Consider the following 18,152-nt stretch of genomic DNA (forward strand, 5'->3'; position numbering starts at 1 on the left):
GGTAGGACAGAACCCTGGAGGAAGTGGGTCTGGGCCTAGGCTGGATACCACCTTGTCCTCCCACTCTCCTGGGTCCTTGGGTCTATAAACCCAAACAGACAGGGGGCACTCAGGACGATCTGATAGTTCCCCCAAGTCTGCTGGGCCCCAGGCTGCCTGCTATCCCTGCCTGATATCCACTGGTGCCCAGCCCTCCGGCTGCCCACCTGACTTGGGAGATGATGTCCGTGAGGGCCCCGCCCTGCAGGAACTCCATAAGCACCCACAGCTCCTCGCCCACCAGGTAGCTCTTGTACATCTCCACCACGTTGAGGTGCTGGTAGTCCCGCATGATCACCACCTGGGGGCAGGCGAGGATGTGTGAGTGCTGGGCAGACCCCACTGCCCACCTCGCACCTGTCCAGCCTGGCTTGGTGCTCACCACCCATCCCAGTTGCCCGCCCCCATCCACCCTCTCCTCCCACCTCATTAAAGAGCAGCTCCCTGCGCTGCTGCTTCCTGAGGTCCATCATCTTGACGGCCACCTGGCGGCCCGAGTGCTTCTCCCGGGCCAGGCAGACAATGCCCGTGGAGCCCTCGCCAATCTTCACGTAGCTGTCCAGCAGCAGCCGGGGGTCACCCTGGTCCACCACCATCCTGAGTGCAGCCTTGAACTGCTCGTGTGTCACGATGCCTGTGTCCTCACCAGCCGGGGCGCCCTTGGCTACCGTGGGGTCCTGGGGCAGGTACAGGTTGCTGGTGCTGATCTGGGTGTGCCGGGTCCGGGGGGAGCCAGCAGGGGAGGACCGGCCTGGAGGGGGGCCAGTGGCTGGGGCTGTGCGGAGCGACTTCTGGGGGCTGCTGGTATCTGAGGCGGTCAGAGGGCTGAAGGTCCCCATGGGCTGGTCTGAGGGTAGGGACTGGGCCTTGGCCACCAGGCTTGTGGGGGAGTCTTTCTGGGGCGGTGGGAATGAAGAGGTGGGCTGCAGGGAAAAAGAAACAGGAAGAGGTCTGGCCGTGGGAACGTGTGGAGCAGACTTCCCGCAGCAGGCGGCGGCTGCTGTGACTCCAGCACACGGGCAAGGTTAAGCAGGGCATCAGGCCAGACTGGGGCGGTGCCACATGCAAAGATTTTCAAATGGAGCTGAGGCCAAACCACAGCCCTGCTTGGGAAACCGACCCCCACTCCTCCCAGGTGAGCAGACCACACAGAGCTCTCTACATCCAATTTGCCTGGTCCTGGGAAGACAAAGAAAGCAGGTCCCTGGGGTGTCCTGATGCTAGCTCGGTGTTTCTTCCTAGGGAGTTGACAGCCAGACCCCAGAGAGGCCGCTGGGAGGCAGCCCTCCCTCTCGGCGGGGCAGTGTGGGGAATCTGGGTCAGAGGCAGCCGCTCCCAAGGCCCCCCCAAACCCAAGGGCCCGTGCCAGCAGCAGCAGCACTGTTGCGCTCCCCACAGCACACCGCTGGGCCATGTTTCCATCTTGGGGGTTTCAGGTCCAGAGAGAGCTGGGATCAGGAGGGCTGGTCCCGCCAAACCCAACCCTTGGGGCCAGGGGTCCTGGGGAGGTCTCCTAAGGGGTCCCCAGAGGGGCCCCTCCACTTGCTCTCCAGCATGAAACTCCTGGCCGAGGACCCCCACTAGGAAGGGAAGGCAGGGCAGGCGGCGCTGAGCGGCAGACTGGGCCCCCAGAGAGCCCTGCGCAAGACCACCCCCGGAAGCCTTCGAGGCTCCTGGCCTTTCTAGGCCCAGAGTCTCCTTCAGTCCTGCCAGGAAATGACCCCCAACCTTACGGTGCTTGCCAAGCAGCTGGTGGTGTGTGACATGAGTATGGATTATGCGTTTTTACAAGGGGCACAGGGAGGTTATAACCTAACAGGGAACCTTGAGGAGCCTCAGAACCCATCCCAGAGTTGGCTGTCTAGGTGCCCAGGGGCCCCCGGCCCTGATTTCTAGAGCCGAATCAGCTTTCAGGAAATCTTCTCACGCGGTAAGCTTGGGCTGAGCTGCTTGCTCAGGACAGCAAGTCCGGGCCTCAGGCCCAGGGGGCTCAGCCAGGGCCTTTCAACCTCTTCCGCACCTGCCCCGGGCGTCAGGGCTCCCACGCCACCACAGCCCCTGGCCTGGTCTAGGGTCGGGCAGGTGTCCCTGCCTGCAGAGAGCTGAGAGCCAGCCCTGATGTGGCCAGGGACGTAGGGGTGGTGGGCCCAGGCTCGGACTTCACCTCCGCAGGAGCAGGTCCTAAGGGTCCCTTCATTGGCCCTGCTGCCTGTCTCCACAAGGAGGGAGCTTTTACTTAATGTAACCACAGGAAAGGACCAGGTAGAACTTGCCAAACCAAGAAAGGGAAAGGAGACCAATGTGAAATTAAGGAGTTGTTATGGGCTCTGGATTAACTCTGGAGTTATGTGTGCAGCTGAGACCGCCTCTAGAGCAGGAAGCCACTAGCAGAGCTGTGCGTGGGGCTACAGCGGTGCCCCCTGCGCCCTACCTGGAATGAGGGAACAGCACGGGCTCTCTGGCTGAGGGCCTGGGGCTGCGCTGCAGGTGCCCCAGAGGCAGAGGCTGCGCCATAATATTAACAAAAATACTAATGAAGCCATTCGTTGCAGGTTTTACACTTTGACAAGGGCCTTAAGTGCATTATTTCATTGAACTCTCATAACCCTGTGGGTTGTTTTATTATCCCATGGGTACTATTATCATCACATTTGTAGATGAGGAAGCAGGGTCAGGAAGGTGAAGTAACTTGCCCAGAGTCACTAAGTAGTAAGGGGCAGGGCCAGACTTCAGTCCCGGTCAGCCTAACCCCTGGCCTCTATGCTGCGGTCCTATGGGTGTCCTGAACCGCTGGCATATAATGGAGTACACAGTACACAGTACACAGTAGGGGCTTAACCAATGTTTGATTATTGAGGTCTTCTGAATTGGCCTTTCTGCCTCTAAGTGGAACCACAGCTAAATTCCCCAAATTTATAGCTGTCTTACCTCTTTTGCTTCCCCGCCCCCACTCAAGGCCTCCTTTTGCTCTTTAGCCAAAGTGAGTGACCACAGACCAAGCTGCCTGGGCTGAGTCCAAGAGCCCGAGTGCCACAGGTCCTCCTGCAGCCACTCCTGGCCCGCCTTGGCCGTTGTCCACCTGACCTCCCAGGGCACCAGTGTGCCGCTGCTGCTCTGGGAGCCTCTGGGAACGTGCAGAGCCAGCCCTGGCCCGTGCTGAGCGGCACAGGGCTGGCTGCTGGCTTGGTCTGGGGGTTCCTGGGGCTGTGACAGAGGAGAGCAAGCTGGATGCTTCCCATCTGCGTGGTAATTTGCCTAAAGCAATTTCTCAACTGGGAGCCACTTTGCCACTCAAGGGACATTCGGCCATACCTGGAAGGATTTTCAGTTATCCCATCGGCAGGGTGCTGCTAAAGTCTAGTGAGTAGGGGCCAGAGATGCTACTAAATATCCTCCAATGCACAGGACAGCCCCCAGGACAAAAAATTATCTGATCCAAATGTCAGCCCTGCAGGGTTGAGAAGCTCTGGCTCAGAGGCCTGGCTTAGGGTATTTGTCTAGAAACATGTGCCTAAAGTGCTGAGAAGGAAAGCACTGCCCTGGACTTGGAGCCCAAGACAGCAGCCCCCTCCCTCCACGGGTGCAGGGCCCGGCCCCGCACGCCCAGCAGCAGGGCCCGCGGCAGGCACGGGCAGGCTGGCAGAGGCTGGGCGGGCAGCCCTTGCCCTGCTGCGAGGTGTTGCCAGGAACCCAGAAACACGCATGCCTGCGCCCAGCCCAGTGTTAACACCACCCCCCAAATCCCTGAAGCCCTCCCGAAGGACCCCCAAGAGGCCAGGGAGCAATCAAGTTCCCATTCTCACCTGCCTGGCAGGGTGCATGGTGCAGCTCCCGCCTTGGGTTTCTGGGGAATGTCCCCCCGGGGGCACAGCCTTCAAGACCCTCATCTCACAGATACATACTGTTGGTCCTCAAGCAGAGGGATACATCAAGCCACATGTCATCTATTTGTCCCCAGGCCTCCACCCTACAGGCGAGCCCAGCCACTATTCTCTGTTCCAGTGCGGGGCTGGAGGGCACAAAGCCCAGGGCCGTCCCTGGGTGCCTTGTGCTGGCAGTGAGTGAGAAAGGCTGAAGGCCACTCCCCAAACTCCCCCCTCAAGTTCAGGCCGGACCAGATGCACGGTCCCTGAGAGGGGAGGACCAGGTTTGTCCTCCTCCAGGGAAGGGAGCCGCTGTCACTGGGCCACTAAGTTTCTTAGGTCTGACTTTGAAACCTTGGGCTGCTGCCTAAGCTCATTTCTGCCTGTCCGTCAGGAAGGAGCTAGAGGACAAGCGGCTGCCAAGACAGCGAAGCTTTCCTGAGCAGAAGGGCCCTCTTGCACCTTCCTTGCCTGACTCACTCGTGACACCTGGGGGCTGCCTCGCCCTCTCTGAGTCAGTCTTCTCATCTGCCAAATGGGAAAGGATGTGACTGTCACCCCAGACAGGCTGCCATAGGGCATGTAAGAAGCAAAACTGTTCTCCTCTGCCTGCCCAGAAATGTCACCACTTGGTCCCCTTTCACTGTTTCCTTTTTTATAAGAAAAGTGTGTGCATTTGAGACCATCACACAGGCCGAAAGTCAGTTCTCCGGCTGCCTCCGGACACGGGCAGAGTCAGTCCTCTCGCTTTTCATGTGGCACATGAACTTGAGAATAGAGCACTACAGCAAAATTAAACAAACCCACCACCACTCAAGGAAGGGCGGGCGAGCGGGCATCCTCACTGGAGGAGGGGCACTGCTGCATGTCGTTGGGGGAAGTGGTGCAGGGAGCCTCTGCGCCACCTCAGGGGCACTGGGGCAAGTGAGGGATGGAGGTGGCAAGAAGGTCTGAGAGGAGGGAGGCAGAGAGAGGCCTTGCCCTGCCCAGCGCTGGAGCCCTCGTCTCTCTGGGGGGCCTGGGTGGGGGCTGCTGGGCAGCAGGGACAGGCGAAGGTCTGGGCCTCTGTGGTTAAAGATGCTGCTTTTTCTGGGGGTGTCTGCCAGCCAGTGTGGTCCTCCTAGGCACTCCCTAGAGGGCAGGAGTGTAAGCTGGTTGTACCACAAGCCCCTCCAAAGCATCCCCGGGAAAACGACCTGGCTTGCAACCTCTGACCCACACGTGGGACGCCTTTGGAGGACGAGGGCTCAGTTGGTTCAGGACAGAATCCTCAGTTGAGGCTGAGCTGGTTTCTTGATTACTTTGTTCCCTCATGCTGTCCCCAACCCACCCCTATAAATCGGGGAGGCCGGGCAGGGCCTGTGTCCCTGACACACATTCCCCAGGCCAGCTCCCGGCCCTGCTGGGAGCGGCCCCAGAGGGCAGCCCCCCCGGCCTACCTTGCTCTGTGGTGGAGGGCCTGGCTTGCTGCTGCTCAGAGGGGCTGTGGCAGGAGTTGACAAGAACATGCTCCGGAACAGCCTGTGCTTCAGACTGCTCTCCTGGGTCTTCGGGCTGGGGCTGCCCTCCCCCACCGGCCTGCCCGCAGCTGAGCCCACCAGGCAGGACTGTGGCCGGGCCTCCTCGGGGCCGTGCCTGGCAGCCTTGGTCCCACGCCTTCCAGTGGCTGCAGGGGGTGAGGTGCCAGGTGGGGAGCTCTGCAGGCAGGTGCCCAGCTGCAGGCAGCGCTGTGTGGCACCCTGGAACTCGGTGGGGCCCAGGGACTGTGCCTTGGTGGCCAGCCCGTTGGGCAGGATCCGCGGGCTCTGTGGTTCTGGCCACGGCATCTGCTGGCGGCTGGCCGGCGCACCCCCATTGCAGCTGAGGTAGAGGCCCTGGGGGTCAGTGCGCTCAGACTGGGGGCTCTGCAGGTACATGTCCGGGTCAGCAGCCCAGGGCTCCTCCCCTAATAGCCCCAGGGACTGTGCCCGCCGCCGGCTGGTGGGGCTGCGCCCACGCAGGGTGTTGGAGCTGATGACTGACAACTTCTGGATGTCGTTGAGCAGCCCCGAGATGTAGCCGTCCATGGGCACCGAGCTGCCCCGCACCACGGTCTGCAGGTAAGAGCAGAGGAGCATGGGTGAGGGACCTGTTCTTGGCAGTGAGGGGCGGCCTGGGACCAGGCCAGGGAGCCTCCCTGGGGGCTGTGAGGAGGAACACCTAAGCACCTTTCCTGCTACATCATCTGTCCGTTCCTTAATTTTTCAGTCACTTACCAGGACCTGTGGCAGGGCAGGCCCGTGTTTGACAGTCCAGCACGCCAAACGGTGTGGGCCACGGAGCCGGGGAGCTGAGGGCAACCAGCGGGGGCGTGGCGCCCACCAGGCCCCACCGGGGGCCCCCTGCCTCCTCCAGCTCTGCCTGTGGCCTTCGGGAAGACACGCAGAGCCCTCGGAGGAGGCAGGGCCCGGCCCAGGGCTCTCCTCCGCACATCCTGGCTTTGTGGCCTCTAAATCCTGACCCAACCCCTCCCAGGCTCTTGGATCGACCCTTCTTGACCCACACAACTAAATCCCCTAGTCCCACAGGGGCTGCAGGTCCAAATATTGCACGGGCACCCTTCATACTAAAAGATTATTTGTTGTTATCTGAAATCCAAATGTTCTCGGGCACTCTGTGTTTTTATTTGCTATATTTGGCAACCCTGCCCTTTAGAGGACTCCCCAGGGTCCTCTTCCCCTGGGTCTCCCAGGGAGAGAATGAGAGGCTGATTAACGGGGAATAAACAGCAGCTAATTGATAGCTGGTAATGAGGTGGTTCCTCCAGGTGCCTTTGTGGTTTGGCCAGGCACAGGCACCGGTGGAGCAAGAGAACCTAACTCGGCCTCACTCCCCCTGCCGCCCACCTTACCTTCATGGGCTGGAGCTGCACGCGTGTAATGCGCGAAGGGTCCACCACGGGCTTCGGACGCCGGAGTGTGTCCAGGATGTTCTGCCATTGAGGGGGGAGGCCCACGAATTTGCCTTCTTTAGGGTCAAAGGAGGTGTGGACACGGTGCTGGAAGTTCTGTGGGGCTGAGATCTCAGGGCGTTTCTTCTTTTTCTTGCGGAACATGGTGCCTGAGTGGGGAGGGTGGGGCTGAGGCTGAGCTCCAGCGGGGGCTTCACAGGAGCCCAGCCCCGGGGAGCAGGGCTGGCTACAGTGGGGGCTGGGGCACCAGGTTCTGGGCGCTTTCCCTCCAGCACATCTCCCCTGCCTGGGCCCAGGGCTTCCCCTCTCTTCTCATCCCTACGTCCTCAGGAAAATGGCTAGCTCCCAGCATGGGGGTCCCAGAAAAAACAAAAGCACCATGTATAAGCCAACACAGACAACAAACAAAGAGGAGAGGTGTCTGTCTCATTCTCTGCGCCAAGTCCCCTGTTGAGCAAGCAGACTCTGGGGGTGTGTTTTTATAAGATCCAAAGCCCATGACAAATACCGTTCACTGTCGAAGAATTAAAAACAGGGCAAAGAGGGAGGAAAGCCAGCAAATGCATTTAACAAAGTGAATATGACCTTGATTCTTCAGCCAGATAAGAATAGTACAAGAAAAGGAAAATTGGAACCAATCTCACTTATGAACATGAATGTGAAAATCCTAAACAAACAGCAAGTTGAATCCAATAGTATGTTAAAGTTTTTGGTTTGTTTTTTTTTGTTTTATCGCAATCAGCTCGGGTTTGCCCCAGGATGGTTCAACAGCAGAAAACCCGTCAATGAGATACACAGCATTCATGAAAAGCCAGCCTGCTGAGCCACAGGCACGTTGCCCACTCTGGGACCCGCATGTTACCAGGCGCTCGGCCCTCATTCGGGAAAGCTCCCAGGGGCAACTGTCTGGGGGTAAAGCTCTCCAGGGAAGAGAGAGCCCACCTGCCCCTGGGGCTCTTTCTCTGGGTCTCAGAATGCTGACTACAAAACAGCACTTGCAGTCCAACCTCCCTCCCTCTCCTTGCTGATCTGGGGTCCAGCTAAGGCCCTGGTGTGGTCCCTCAACAGCTCACAGTGATGTTGGCAGCATGGGATTTGAGAGAGGAAGCCTGGAAACCCAGGAGGTAAAGTGACTCTTCCCAAGTGCTGCTGCAGCCTCGCCTTCAGGAAGCCCCTGACTGGGACCGCCTGTAATGGAAGCCGCGGTCACGGGTGGCTGCTTGAACGTTTTTGTGTCCGAGGTGGCTCAGAAAAGCTCAATGGTTTTACTTTTTTAAATTTTCTTTAGTGTGGTAAATAACATACACTTAATGAGTACTTATGTCACCTGGAAAGGACCTCTAGGTTTCAAGAAACACATTTGTTTCTTGAACGCTTGCATCATTCATCTGTCCTAGGTCTGGCATACCTTTGGATACTGGGGCATTCTCTTTTGGTTCCTGCTCTGGAAACAAGCATTTTCCTGGTCACTTTAGCAGGCTCTGGAGAAGGTCACAGATCTGGGAGGCAGCTGGCAACTACTCAGAATGGCTGTGGGCTCGAATAGCCGCAGCTCCCCGCTAGAATTCACCAAGTGTGTGTCCGTCTGAATCCATGTCATACCTCTTGGAATGTCAGCTTCTTTTGGGGACCTTTTGGTTCAGGAGTCCACTAAACACCTGCTACGAGCAAAGCCTCCTGTGGGGACGCCCAAGGACCAAGGACTTCGGAGTAATAGATACCTGTCTGAGTTGCAGGTGAGCTGTAGGGAATCTCCCAGTAATCTGGGGAGACTGAGCAAGTTACCTAAATGATCTGAGCTTCAGTGCTCTTCATCTATAAAATGGGGTTAACAAAAGATATCTCACCCTGGCTGGTGTGGCTCAGTGGACTGAGTGCTGGCCTGCAAACAGAAAGGTTGCAGGTTTGATTCCCAGTCAGGGCACATGCCTGGGTTGCAGGCCAGGCCCCCAGTTGGGGGCGTGTGAGAGGCAGCTGATTAGTGTCTCACACACTGATGTTTCTCTCCTTCTCTTTCTCCCTCCCTTCCCCTCTCTAAAAATAAATAAATAAATAAATAAATAAAATCTTTAAAAAAAAAAAAGTATATATATATATATCTCATAGGGTTTGGGGAGTATTAAGTAAGCAGATTGCTATGTTACTTCTCTGGATCCCTGTTTCTAGGCTCAGGGCCCTACAGATGGGAAGAAAATGGGCAGAAACTAGTCTGGGGGTGATACTGAATTCCAACCTCAGATTTCCCTGTCAAAGGGCCAGGCATGACTTCTGGGACCTCAGGCCCTCAACTCCTCTCCCCTATGTTGATTCTTGATGGTCTGGTAAAACTTGACCTTCCTGCTCTCAGCCTTTGGCTATAGAAGAATCTTCATCCCTCAGTCTGTCCTCACAGAGTCTGAAGTAGACCCTCTACCCCCGGCTTAGCTTAGATTAGCTGATGGTTTCACCTTGTTCCCCGACTCTGTTAACTCCCCTGGAGACGCAGGGACACACCCCAGAGTTAAAGAAGAGCTGAGCTGGCTAATACTTCCTCCCCCCAGAACACCCTTCTCCCCTACTCCCCTGCCCCGGCCCCGCTGAGGTTTTGCAGGGAACAGCATCTTTAGCTAATCATCTAAATGACTCTAGGATCCCTGAGGCCACCCCAACAGGGACTTGAGAACATTCTTCACAGTGGCAGAAAGGAAGGCTTGAGGAAAACACAGATGATGGTGCAAAGTCCCAGGGTCAGGTGTTGTGGTGGGGAGGGTGGGAGCTGCCTGAAGCACGGAGTGAGCTCAGGCTTTGGGGTGGGATGAGCAGGGATTTAGAAGTCAGAACCAGCCACTTAGCCAGTGGGAAATCCACACCTACAAGGAGCCTGCCAGGGCTCTTCCAAAATGTAGTGAGGTCAACACTGCCTAGGACAATATAATTATGCACATAGAAAGTCCAGGGGGAAAAGGCTCTACATACAAGGCTCTATTGGGCTTAGAGAAGTGAATTGAGAAGGTCTCTAATTCAAGGTCAATATAATAAAACCAACTGTAGCCCTGGCTGGGTGGCTTAGTTGGATCCAGTTTGATCCCTGGTCAGGGCACATACCTCAGTTGCAGTTTCGATCCCCAGTTGGGGCGCTTACAGGAGGCAACCGATCGATGTTTCTCTCTCACATTTGATGTTTCTCTCTCTCTCTCCCCCCTCCCCTCCGTTCCCCCTTCCTCTCTCTCTAAAATCAATAAACATATCCTCAGGTGAGGATTAAAAAAAAAAAAAAAGAAATGAATCGTATCTTGACATACCAGCAACAGATAGAAAATGAAATTTTAAAAAAGATTCTATGATATAATGGGAAATAGAAATTTGGTCATTGTCCCTTGTTCCTGGCACACAGCTCCTGAACCCTTGGGTTCCCCAGAGTAACAAGGACGTTGAGCTTTCAGCTTCCCCTGCCCCCACATCTGGGGAGGGGAGAAAGGCCGGAGATTGAGTTGATTGCCAATGGTCAAAGATTCAATCAATCAAGCCTGTGTAATGAAGCCTCCATAAAAACCCCTAAATGACAATATTCAGAGAGATTCTGAGTCGGTGAACACATCAAAGTGCTGGGCAAGTGAGGGGTCTGGGAAGAGCATGAGAGCTCCACGCCCCGACCACACGCCTTACACGATGTATCTCTTCCGTGCGGCTGTTCGTCAGTTGCATCTTGTGTAGTGAACCAGGAAGAGTAAGTGCAGTGCCTCCCTGAGTTCCATGAGCTATTTCAACAAATTACTGAACTCGAGGAGCGGGTCATGGGAACCCCTATTCACAGCCCATTGATCAGAAGTATAGGGGGCCCATGACTGGCAACTGGAATCCAAATTAGGGGCAGTTTGGGAGGCTGAGCTCATGGGGTCTGTGCTTCCCCCAGGAAGTTATTGTCAGAGTTGAACTGGACTGAACTGTTGAACACCCAGTTGGTGTCCGAGCTGGAGATATGGCCTCAGGAAGAAAAAAATGCTCTCATTTGATGTCAGAAGTGTTACCAGGGAAAAGAACCCTCAGATATCATTTACCATTTTACATTAAAAATATCAAACACCTATGAATGAATCTAATAAAAAATGTGCAAGTTTTCTACATTAAAAAGTATAAAATAATTAAAGATATTAAAAAATGTTATAAATTAAAAGACTCAATATTGCTAAGATGTCAATTATTCCCAATTAATTTACTTACAGATTTAGTTCAATGTCAATCAAAATCCCAGTGCATTTCTTTTCCTGGAAATTGACAAATTGATTCTCAAATGTACAGAGAAACATAAAGAACTGGGAATAGTTGAGATGATCTTAAAGAACAGAGTTAGAGGATTATGCTACTAGATATCGAGGTTTACTGTAAAGCTACATTAATTAATATATGTGAAACTGGCACAAAGATTGATGAACAGACCAACGGCATAGAAGAGAGAATCCAGAAATAGACTCTGTCATATCAGGTCACTTAATTTATGACAAAGGTGACACTGCAATATGGTGGGAACAAATGACCTTTTTTTCCATAAATGTAGTGAGGCAATTAGATATCCATATTTAAAAAAAGGAATCCTGAAAAATGAATTCATATCATCCCTCAAAATTAATTGGATCTAAATATGAAAGATAAAATAATAAAGCTGGTGGGAGTGGTATAGGGACGGGTCAGGGGAACCCAATGTCCCTCCTTGCCCAGGGTCCTGTGGGAGTGACTTTGTGGAGCCCAAGTTTGGTGGGGTCTCCTGAGGCCCTTGATCTGCTGGGGCCAAAACCCGTCCACACCCAGGGGTCCCAGAGACAAATTAAATTACCAGGTTTTCTTTGTCCAATGCATGTTAGTTTGTTTGTTTTAATGTTTATAAGAGTTTATTTGAGCCAAACTGACAACATATGCTGGAGAGCAAGATGTCACATGCTTCTGAGAATAACAGTTTTGCAGTTTCTTCTGTGCATTTGAAATGAAGGAGGGAACATTAGAACAACTACATGAAGGTGGGAGAAAAGCAAAGTGGGGGGCTGCATTACAGGAGAGCTAAGATGGTGTGCTCTCTGGCTTTAGCAGGAGGACCCTGAAAGGGGGCTTTTCAAAAGTGCGTCAAGCCAGATGCACAGAACCATGGACAGGGCTTACTTAAGGCAATGACAATCCTTCCCCCCCCCCGCCCCCCGCCCCGAAGAAGTTATGCGCCTGCAGTGTGACTCCCCACCAGGACCTGCCCAGTCAGGAATTTATAATCAGATCCCCCTGAGAGGTTACTTTCCACAGAGCCCCTCTTTCTTCCATACCAAAGCAGAATTCTTGATGTCTTCCTTCAAGAGATTTCTTTCTCTTTCTGAAGAAACCAGGAAGAGTAAGAAGGGCTTCTTTCTAAAGATTTAACCTAGATTAATTTGTAAATGTATTATGAATGCAATGAATAATTGAAGGAGATACAACAAAATATTTATTATTGTTGTGTTTGACTGGTGAGCTACAGGTGATTTCCTCCTACCCCATCTTTCTATTTTTTTTGGAGGGGGAGAGGAAGGAAGGGAGAAAGAGAAGGAGAAAAACACCAATCAGCTGCCTCTCATATGTGCTACGTGTCCTGATCAGGGATCAACCTGCTATCTAGGTATGTGCCCTGACCAGGAATTGAACGAGCCACCTTTCACTTTGGGAGACAACATCCAACCAACTGAGCCACACCGGTCAGGAGAACCCCATCCTTCTACTCTTATACATTTTCCTTAAAAACAATGGACGGCTTTTCTAAAGAAAAGGGTGATCCGTGATGACTGAATTCCTAAGAGCCATTCACCCACTCAAGTGTCTAATGTGGCTGAGTCACTGGGACTGAAACACCTGAGACATAAACATCCTGCACCCTTCCAGCAGCAGAGCCTGCGCCCTGGGAGCACGCCCGCCTGCCCAGACAGGGGCCCTCACGTTGCCACTCCTAGTTCTCCATCTTCCACCCCAGGTTCCTACCTCAGACCCAAGCCCAAGCCCCCGGGGCGGAGGGAGGCCATGTTACAGCGAACCAGGCCGAGCCAGCGCCAGCCCTGAGAGTTGCCAGTCCCAGATTCTCACCTCTGCATCCACAGTCAGTTCATCTAGTGGAGGCACTTTCCTCAGAGACGCCTTGAGCAGGAAGGAAGGAGGAGGAAGGAAGATGATTCTTCTTCAGAGAGCCAGTCTACCTTTCCTTCTGACTTGGAAGGGATGTGGGCCTCGGACTCTGCAGGAGAAATGGACAGAGGCGGGGCGCCAACTCAGACTCAGGGTGGCCGCCTGTCGTCTGACGCCTCCCCAACACAGGGCAGGGGGGCGCCAAGGATTCTTTCCCTGGCTGGGATGCATTGCTGTGATGGAGGAATGCTTTGAACTTTCCTCTTCTGAATGTCTGCAGATATTACTTTCCGGCTGGCTGGCCCATAACTGGACCGGAGCGGGAGGCCAGTGCCGGGAGGGAGGAGCCCAGCCCAAACCAGTTGGAGAAGGAAGCTCCCTGGGCACAGCTCCTGCCGATGCTGCTTCCTGCTGCCAGAGCTGGCAGTGAGGAGCAGGGTAGTTCCTGGAAGAAGTTTTCTGGAGGAAGTGCTGCCACACCCAGGAAACCCGAGGGCAGAGACGGTGGAAGAGTTCAGGGAAGCACAGAGTGGGGTCACTGAGGTGGGGGGCACTTAGAGGAGACTCGAGACAGAAAGGGAAGTGACTGTTCTTGAGCTTCTACTATGTGCTAGGCCCTTTCCAAGGACCAACTGATTTAATCCTCATAACAACTCTGGGGAAGGGTAGGAATTGTTATTATTCACAAATCCAGCTAGGCTCAGAGAGGTTAAATAACCTGCTCATGGCCATAGAACGAGGAAGTGACTGCGTTGGGGTTGGGCCCTAGATGTGGCTCCAAAGTTCCTCTTCTGCCCACCATGCCCACTCTGAGGGCTGGGGGCTGCTGTTAGTCTCCTTCGCGGGGTCTCTATGAATAGAATCGGGGCTGAGCAGCCTGAATAAACTTCTGGGAATAGGTAGAAGGGGGTGGGCCAGGGCCAGGGCCAGGGCCAGCTCCGTCAACCGAGATTGCCAGGCTCTTTCTGGGCCGACCTGTGAATCTGAAGCCAAGGGCTGGGGCTGCCCTGACTTGCAGGCTGACCTTTTCTTTGTTTGAAACCAGGTTTCTTTTTGCTTTGCAAGGTATGGGTAAAATATTCTAAAAAGCTCATGCTGGTGGCTGTGATGTCAGGGCCTGGAGCACATGAAAAAAGCCACAGAAGCAGCACAAAAAACACACAGAAGCAGGGGTGTATTCTCTCCTGTGGGCCAGGTCCCCCGCACGGGGCCTCAGCCGAAGGCAGGCAGGCCACGGGCTTGGCTGGAGGAGTGGCAGGCAGCTTTGTGGCTGACGCTGCTGTTCCGCAGCCACGTGGGGTTTGGGTGGTGGCCCGCAGAGCAGGGCACTGTGGCTTGGCTGCTCTACGGTTCATAACAGGGGTAAGCAGGGCAGCCACAGCGGGTGGGCTACCCTCTCAAACTGCTCCTCCTCTAGGAGGAGACATCCATCTGCCCGGGCCTGGGGTACAAGGGTCACCAAGCCGTTGGGCCCCACAAGCTCAGGACAGCGCTACAGAGAAATGAGTCTGCATTTGAACCTCAGACCAGAGCTCTGACATTCCAATGGGTGCTGCCATTTAAGGCGGCCCTTGGGAGTGACTCCTACTGTTCTAATCATGTGTCAGGACTTCCAGAAGTCCCCTTTGGAAATCACCCTTGGGGCCCATCTTGAGCCAGCACCAACTTGTTCTCTGAACCTGTCACCTCTGCTTTCATTGAAAGTGGCGGTATCTGACTTGGCCGCCCACCTCACTCTCCAGGCCTGGCTTCCAATGGGTTTTGGCTATTTCTACACATCAAATCCCGTTCAAGGGAAGGACACTCAGCCCACGGAAGGGATTCACAGAAACGCACTGCAGACTGGGCAGGCGGCTTTCAGAGGGCAAGTCTAAAGGAGTTTGCAGCTTCTCTGAAGGGGAGGGGCTTGGCTGGTTAAGTTCTGGGATGCTGGTTAACTGTGAGGAATAAAGCCGGGAGACTGGAGGAGAGGAGGCAGCTGCACCCAGCGCCCTGCTCTGAGTGCCAGTGAGCGGGAGTGGGGGGCACACCCGAGCTTCCTCTTCGGGAGGCTTGGGACCTGCTAAACAGAGCTGAGTTCTGGCTCAGTGTGGCCCCAGGGAACAGGGTTCCTAAGTTCCAGCTCGTGGCCTTGGCCTACTGTCCTTCCTAGGCCTCAGCATTTCAGGTGGTGACCAGGGAATGAACTCCTTCACTTGTGCCAGCTTCTCCAAGTACAGAGAGAAGAGAAACAGCATCTATTCTAGCTTGAGGGTCCATTCTGGATGTTTTCAGTTACCATCACTCAGGGAGCGCCTAGGGTTAAGCGCCAGGCTGTGGGCCGAGCTTTTCACATACAAAATCTCACCGCAAGCCTGTGAGGTAAGATCGTTATTGTCCCATCATGCAGATGAGGAAACCGATGTTCAGAGAGATAAGTGATTTGCCCAAGTCAAAGAGCAAAGAAGGGTCAGAGCCTTGTCTATCCCTGATATGAGCAGGGCTGCAGCCGGCTGTTGCCGCCCACCACCCCCGCTGTGTAGTGCTCAGGCCCATCCAAGGTGCTGCTTTGGGGAAGGAACTATTCTAGAATCATGGCATTGAGACAGAAGTATGACCCTGAGTTCTACCGCAATGAGACAGGCACCTCTACTACTGCCACCATCCACTCACGGGGTGACCCACAGAGGGCCCTGTCGCCTCCAGAGCTGGGCCCTCTTACCCTGACGCCTGCCGTCGGGGCGCCGGACCTCTTCCCCCTGCCTTGGGAACGGCATCCGCACACCCTCCCTGAAGAGCGGCGTGCCTCTTGGCCCCGGCTGAGAGGAGCGTGGACCGAAGCCAGGCTCCCATCAGAGAATCCTCGTCATCCAGAAGATTTTTCTCAAACTTTCCTTTCTGGAGTTTGTTTAAATATAAAATTATGTTATTCATTAATTTACTCAAAAGTATTTATTGCGCATTTACTCTGCTCTGGGCTCTGGGGACCATAATGAACAAAACAAAACCCTTGTTCCCATGGAGTTGAACTTGTTTGTCCAAACAGATGTTGCTGGTCGCCCTCTTGAGCTCACCTCTCACCAGAGGAGATGGTGGTGCACACCGTGTGGGGCTCGCTCATGGGGTCTGGCCTCCCCTTTGCTCCTGCCCAAATTGCTATCCCTCACGCCTGTCTCCTGTTCACGCACTGCTCTAATGAGTTCGGTGATGGAATGCTCCGCCCCCTTCCTGAGGCCCCTGCCCTGTGTCCCTCTGTCCCCTTGCTACTCATCCTGTGTGTGAAGCTAAGCTCTGTCCTTCCCCAGCCTCTACCAGGTGTGCAGGACTACTATCTGCCCCTCTTTCTATCACATGAGAGTCAGGGGTGTTGGCCCCCCAGCACTCTTCCCTGGCCCCCCAAAAAATACTGGGGGAAAGGGCCTGAAGAGAATATCATTTGCTTTTCTGCCCAGCTGTCACCTGTAGGGTGGGTGGGTCCTAGACCCAGGGTGTGGCGCTCAAGGCCATTGCCTGAGGGCTCCATAAGACCTGCCCAGGGCCCTTGTGCTACAGCGCGGAGTGTCCCCAGGATGCTGAGCAGCACTTGGGTTCTGATGTGCCACTGGAGTGGCCTAGAGAGAAGCTGTGTGTGCGGGGCAGAGGGCACTGTGCACATAACAAGTCCGCATGTCTAGGCTCCCCGCCCTTGTCATCATTCCCACACTGTAGGTCCCAGTGAATCCCCAGGGGAGAGATAATGGGGCTGTTGTTGAAAAGAATATGATAATAAAGCTCATTCAATCACTTGTGTCAACACTCCAGTTGAATAAGAGGCCAAAGAGCCAGGCTGGCCAGCCAGAGAAGGTCAATATTGACTCAGGCTCGCCTCTCAGGCCCAGCTCCAGCCGGCACACTCAGTGCTGTGGGCCCACACTCAGTGCTGTGGGCCGGCAGCAGCTCAAGCCAGACCAGCCCTCTGATCTCTGTTCACTGTGCTTAGAATCCTAACCCCCTCCTCAGTCCACAGTACTGGACTTTCCTGGGCATGGGGTTATCTCCAAAAGCAGAGAGAAGAATGGTCTTCCCGGGAGGGCTGCAGGCCAGGCACCTCCTCACCAGCCCCGATTTTCACCAGCTTCCGCATGCAGAGGCCTCATGACACCCCCTCAATGCCTAGCCAGAGGAACCTCTGGAGTCTCCCCCTCACAAGACTGGGCTTCAGTCTCTCTCTCTCTCTCTCTCTCTCTCTCTCCCCCCCTCTCTCACACACACAGATAGTTTTACAGCCCTTAACTTTCTATATCTATTTTGTTTACCTCCTCACTTTATGCTTACAACACCACCGTGACTTGGGCCAAACCTGCTTTACTGGGTGCATTTTAAAGACAAGAGAAGGCTGGAGAGAGGAATGAGGAGACGAGAAAGGGAATCTACACAGATACATGTATAAAGCACCCAGAGCATGTCAGGCACTGTGCTGGTGCTTTTTATTAGTGCATTTAATGGTCATAACTCTACAAGGTAGATAATATGAGCTCTGTTTTACAAGTAGAGGAACTGAGGCTTGATGAGAAGTTATTGTCAGAGACAGTTAGTGTGGAGCTGGGATTCAAACCCAGACCTCTCCAACTCTAAGCTCCTCTGTTATGCCCAGAGAAGTTAAATGACCTGCCTCAGATCACATAGCTACTCAGAGATCAGACTGAAAGCCTCAAGCCAGAGGCTCCCTCTACCCCAGGCAACACCTGCGGTGAGGGTCGCCAAGAACACGTTAGGGGCATGCTGCTGTTTCTGCCTCCAAATCCACATCCTCTTCCAGAAAGGACCCTTTCCTGGGCCACCTCATGACTGCCCCACATGGACCCTCTTCTGCCTTTACTGCCTTCCCATGGCGGCTTTGCTCTAACAACCTCCACAATCCCCTGTCACAGAGCCAGACTGTCCTCAAAGTTCTCCAAGAGAGGAGAGCTCAGGTAGCTTCACCTTTTCCAATACTAACAAGCAGAGGTGAGAGACATGGTTCTCTGCTGGATGTTCTCATTTCTCACTGTGACTCCTCACAACTATCCTGTGAGGAAGGCATGATCCTCCCCATTTTGTAGCCGAGGACATTAAAGTTTGGAGAGAAGTAAAGCAACTTGCCTAGGGAATCAAAGGCAAAGTCAGGATTCGAACCCAGCTCTTTCTGGTACCAAATGTGTTCTCAGCCACTGTCCTATACACGGCATGGG

The 18,152-nt window shown here is 54.3% G+C and overlaps 1 protein-coding gene across 3 annotated transcripts in view; it reads right to left on the reverse strand.

Moving 5' to 3' along the window:
* Positions 1–18,152, reverse strand: part of PAK6 (p21 (RAC1) activated kinase 6) — a 52,660-nt gene that overhangs the window by 3,945 nt on the left and 30,563 nt on the right. For all 3 annotated transcript variants that reach the window (XM_054565592.1, XM_054565593.1, XM_054565594.1), the window contains 5 exons: positions 12,925–13,072; positions 6,793–7,001; positions 5,342–5,995; positions 465–962; positions 207–340 (listed from right to left, as the gene is read on the reverse strand). In XM_054565592.1, the coding sequence (XP_054421567.1) occupies positions 207–340; positions 465–962; positions 5,342–5,995; positions 6,793–6,996 (1,490 nt within the window). In that variant the 5' untranslated portion in view covers positions 6,997–7,001; positions 12,925–13,072. The remainder of the gene's footprint in view (positions 1–206; positions 341–464; positions 963–5,341; positions 5,996–6,792; positions 7,002–12,924; positions 13,073–18,152) is intronic.

This window comes from Pteronotus mesoamericanus, unplaced genomic scaffold (genome assembly GCF_021234165.1).
Source record: "Pteronotus mesoamericanus isolate MK-2021 breed Mesoamerican mustached bat unplaced genomic scaffold, CSHL_Meso_final contig_164, whole genome shotgun sequence".
Taxonomy (NCBI): domain Eukaryota; kingdom Metazoa; phylum Chordata; class Mammalia; order Chiroptera; family Mormoopidae; genus Pteronotus; species Pteronotus mesoamericanus.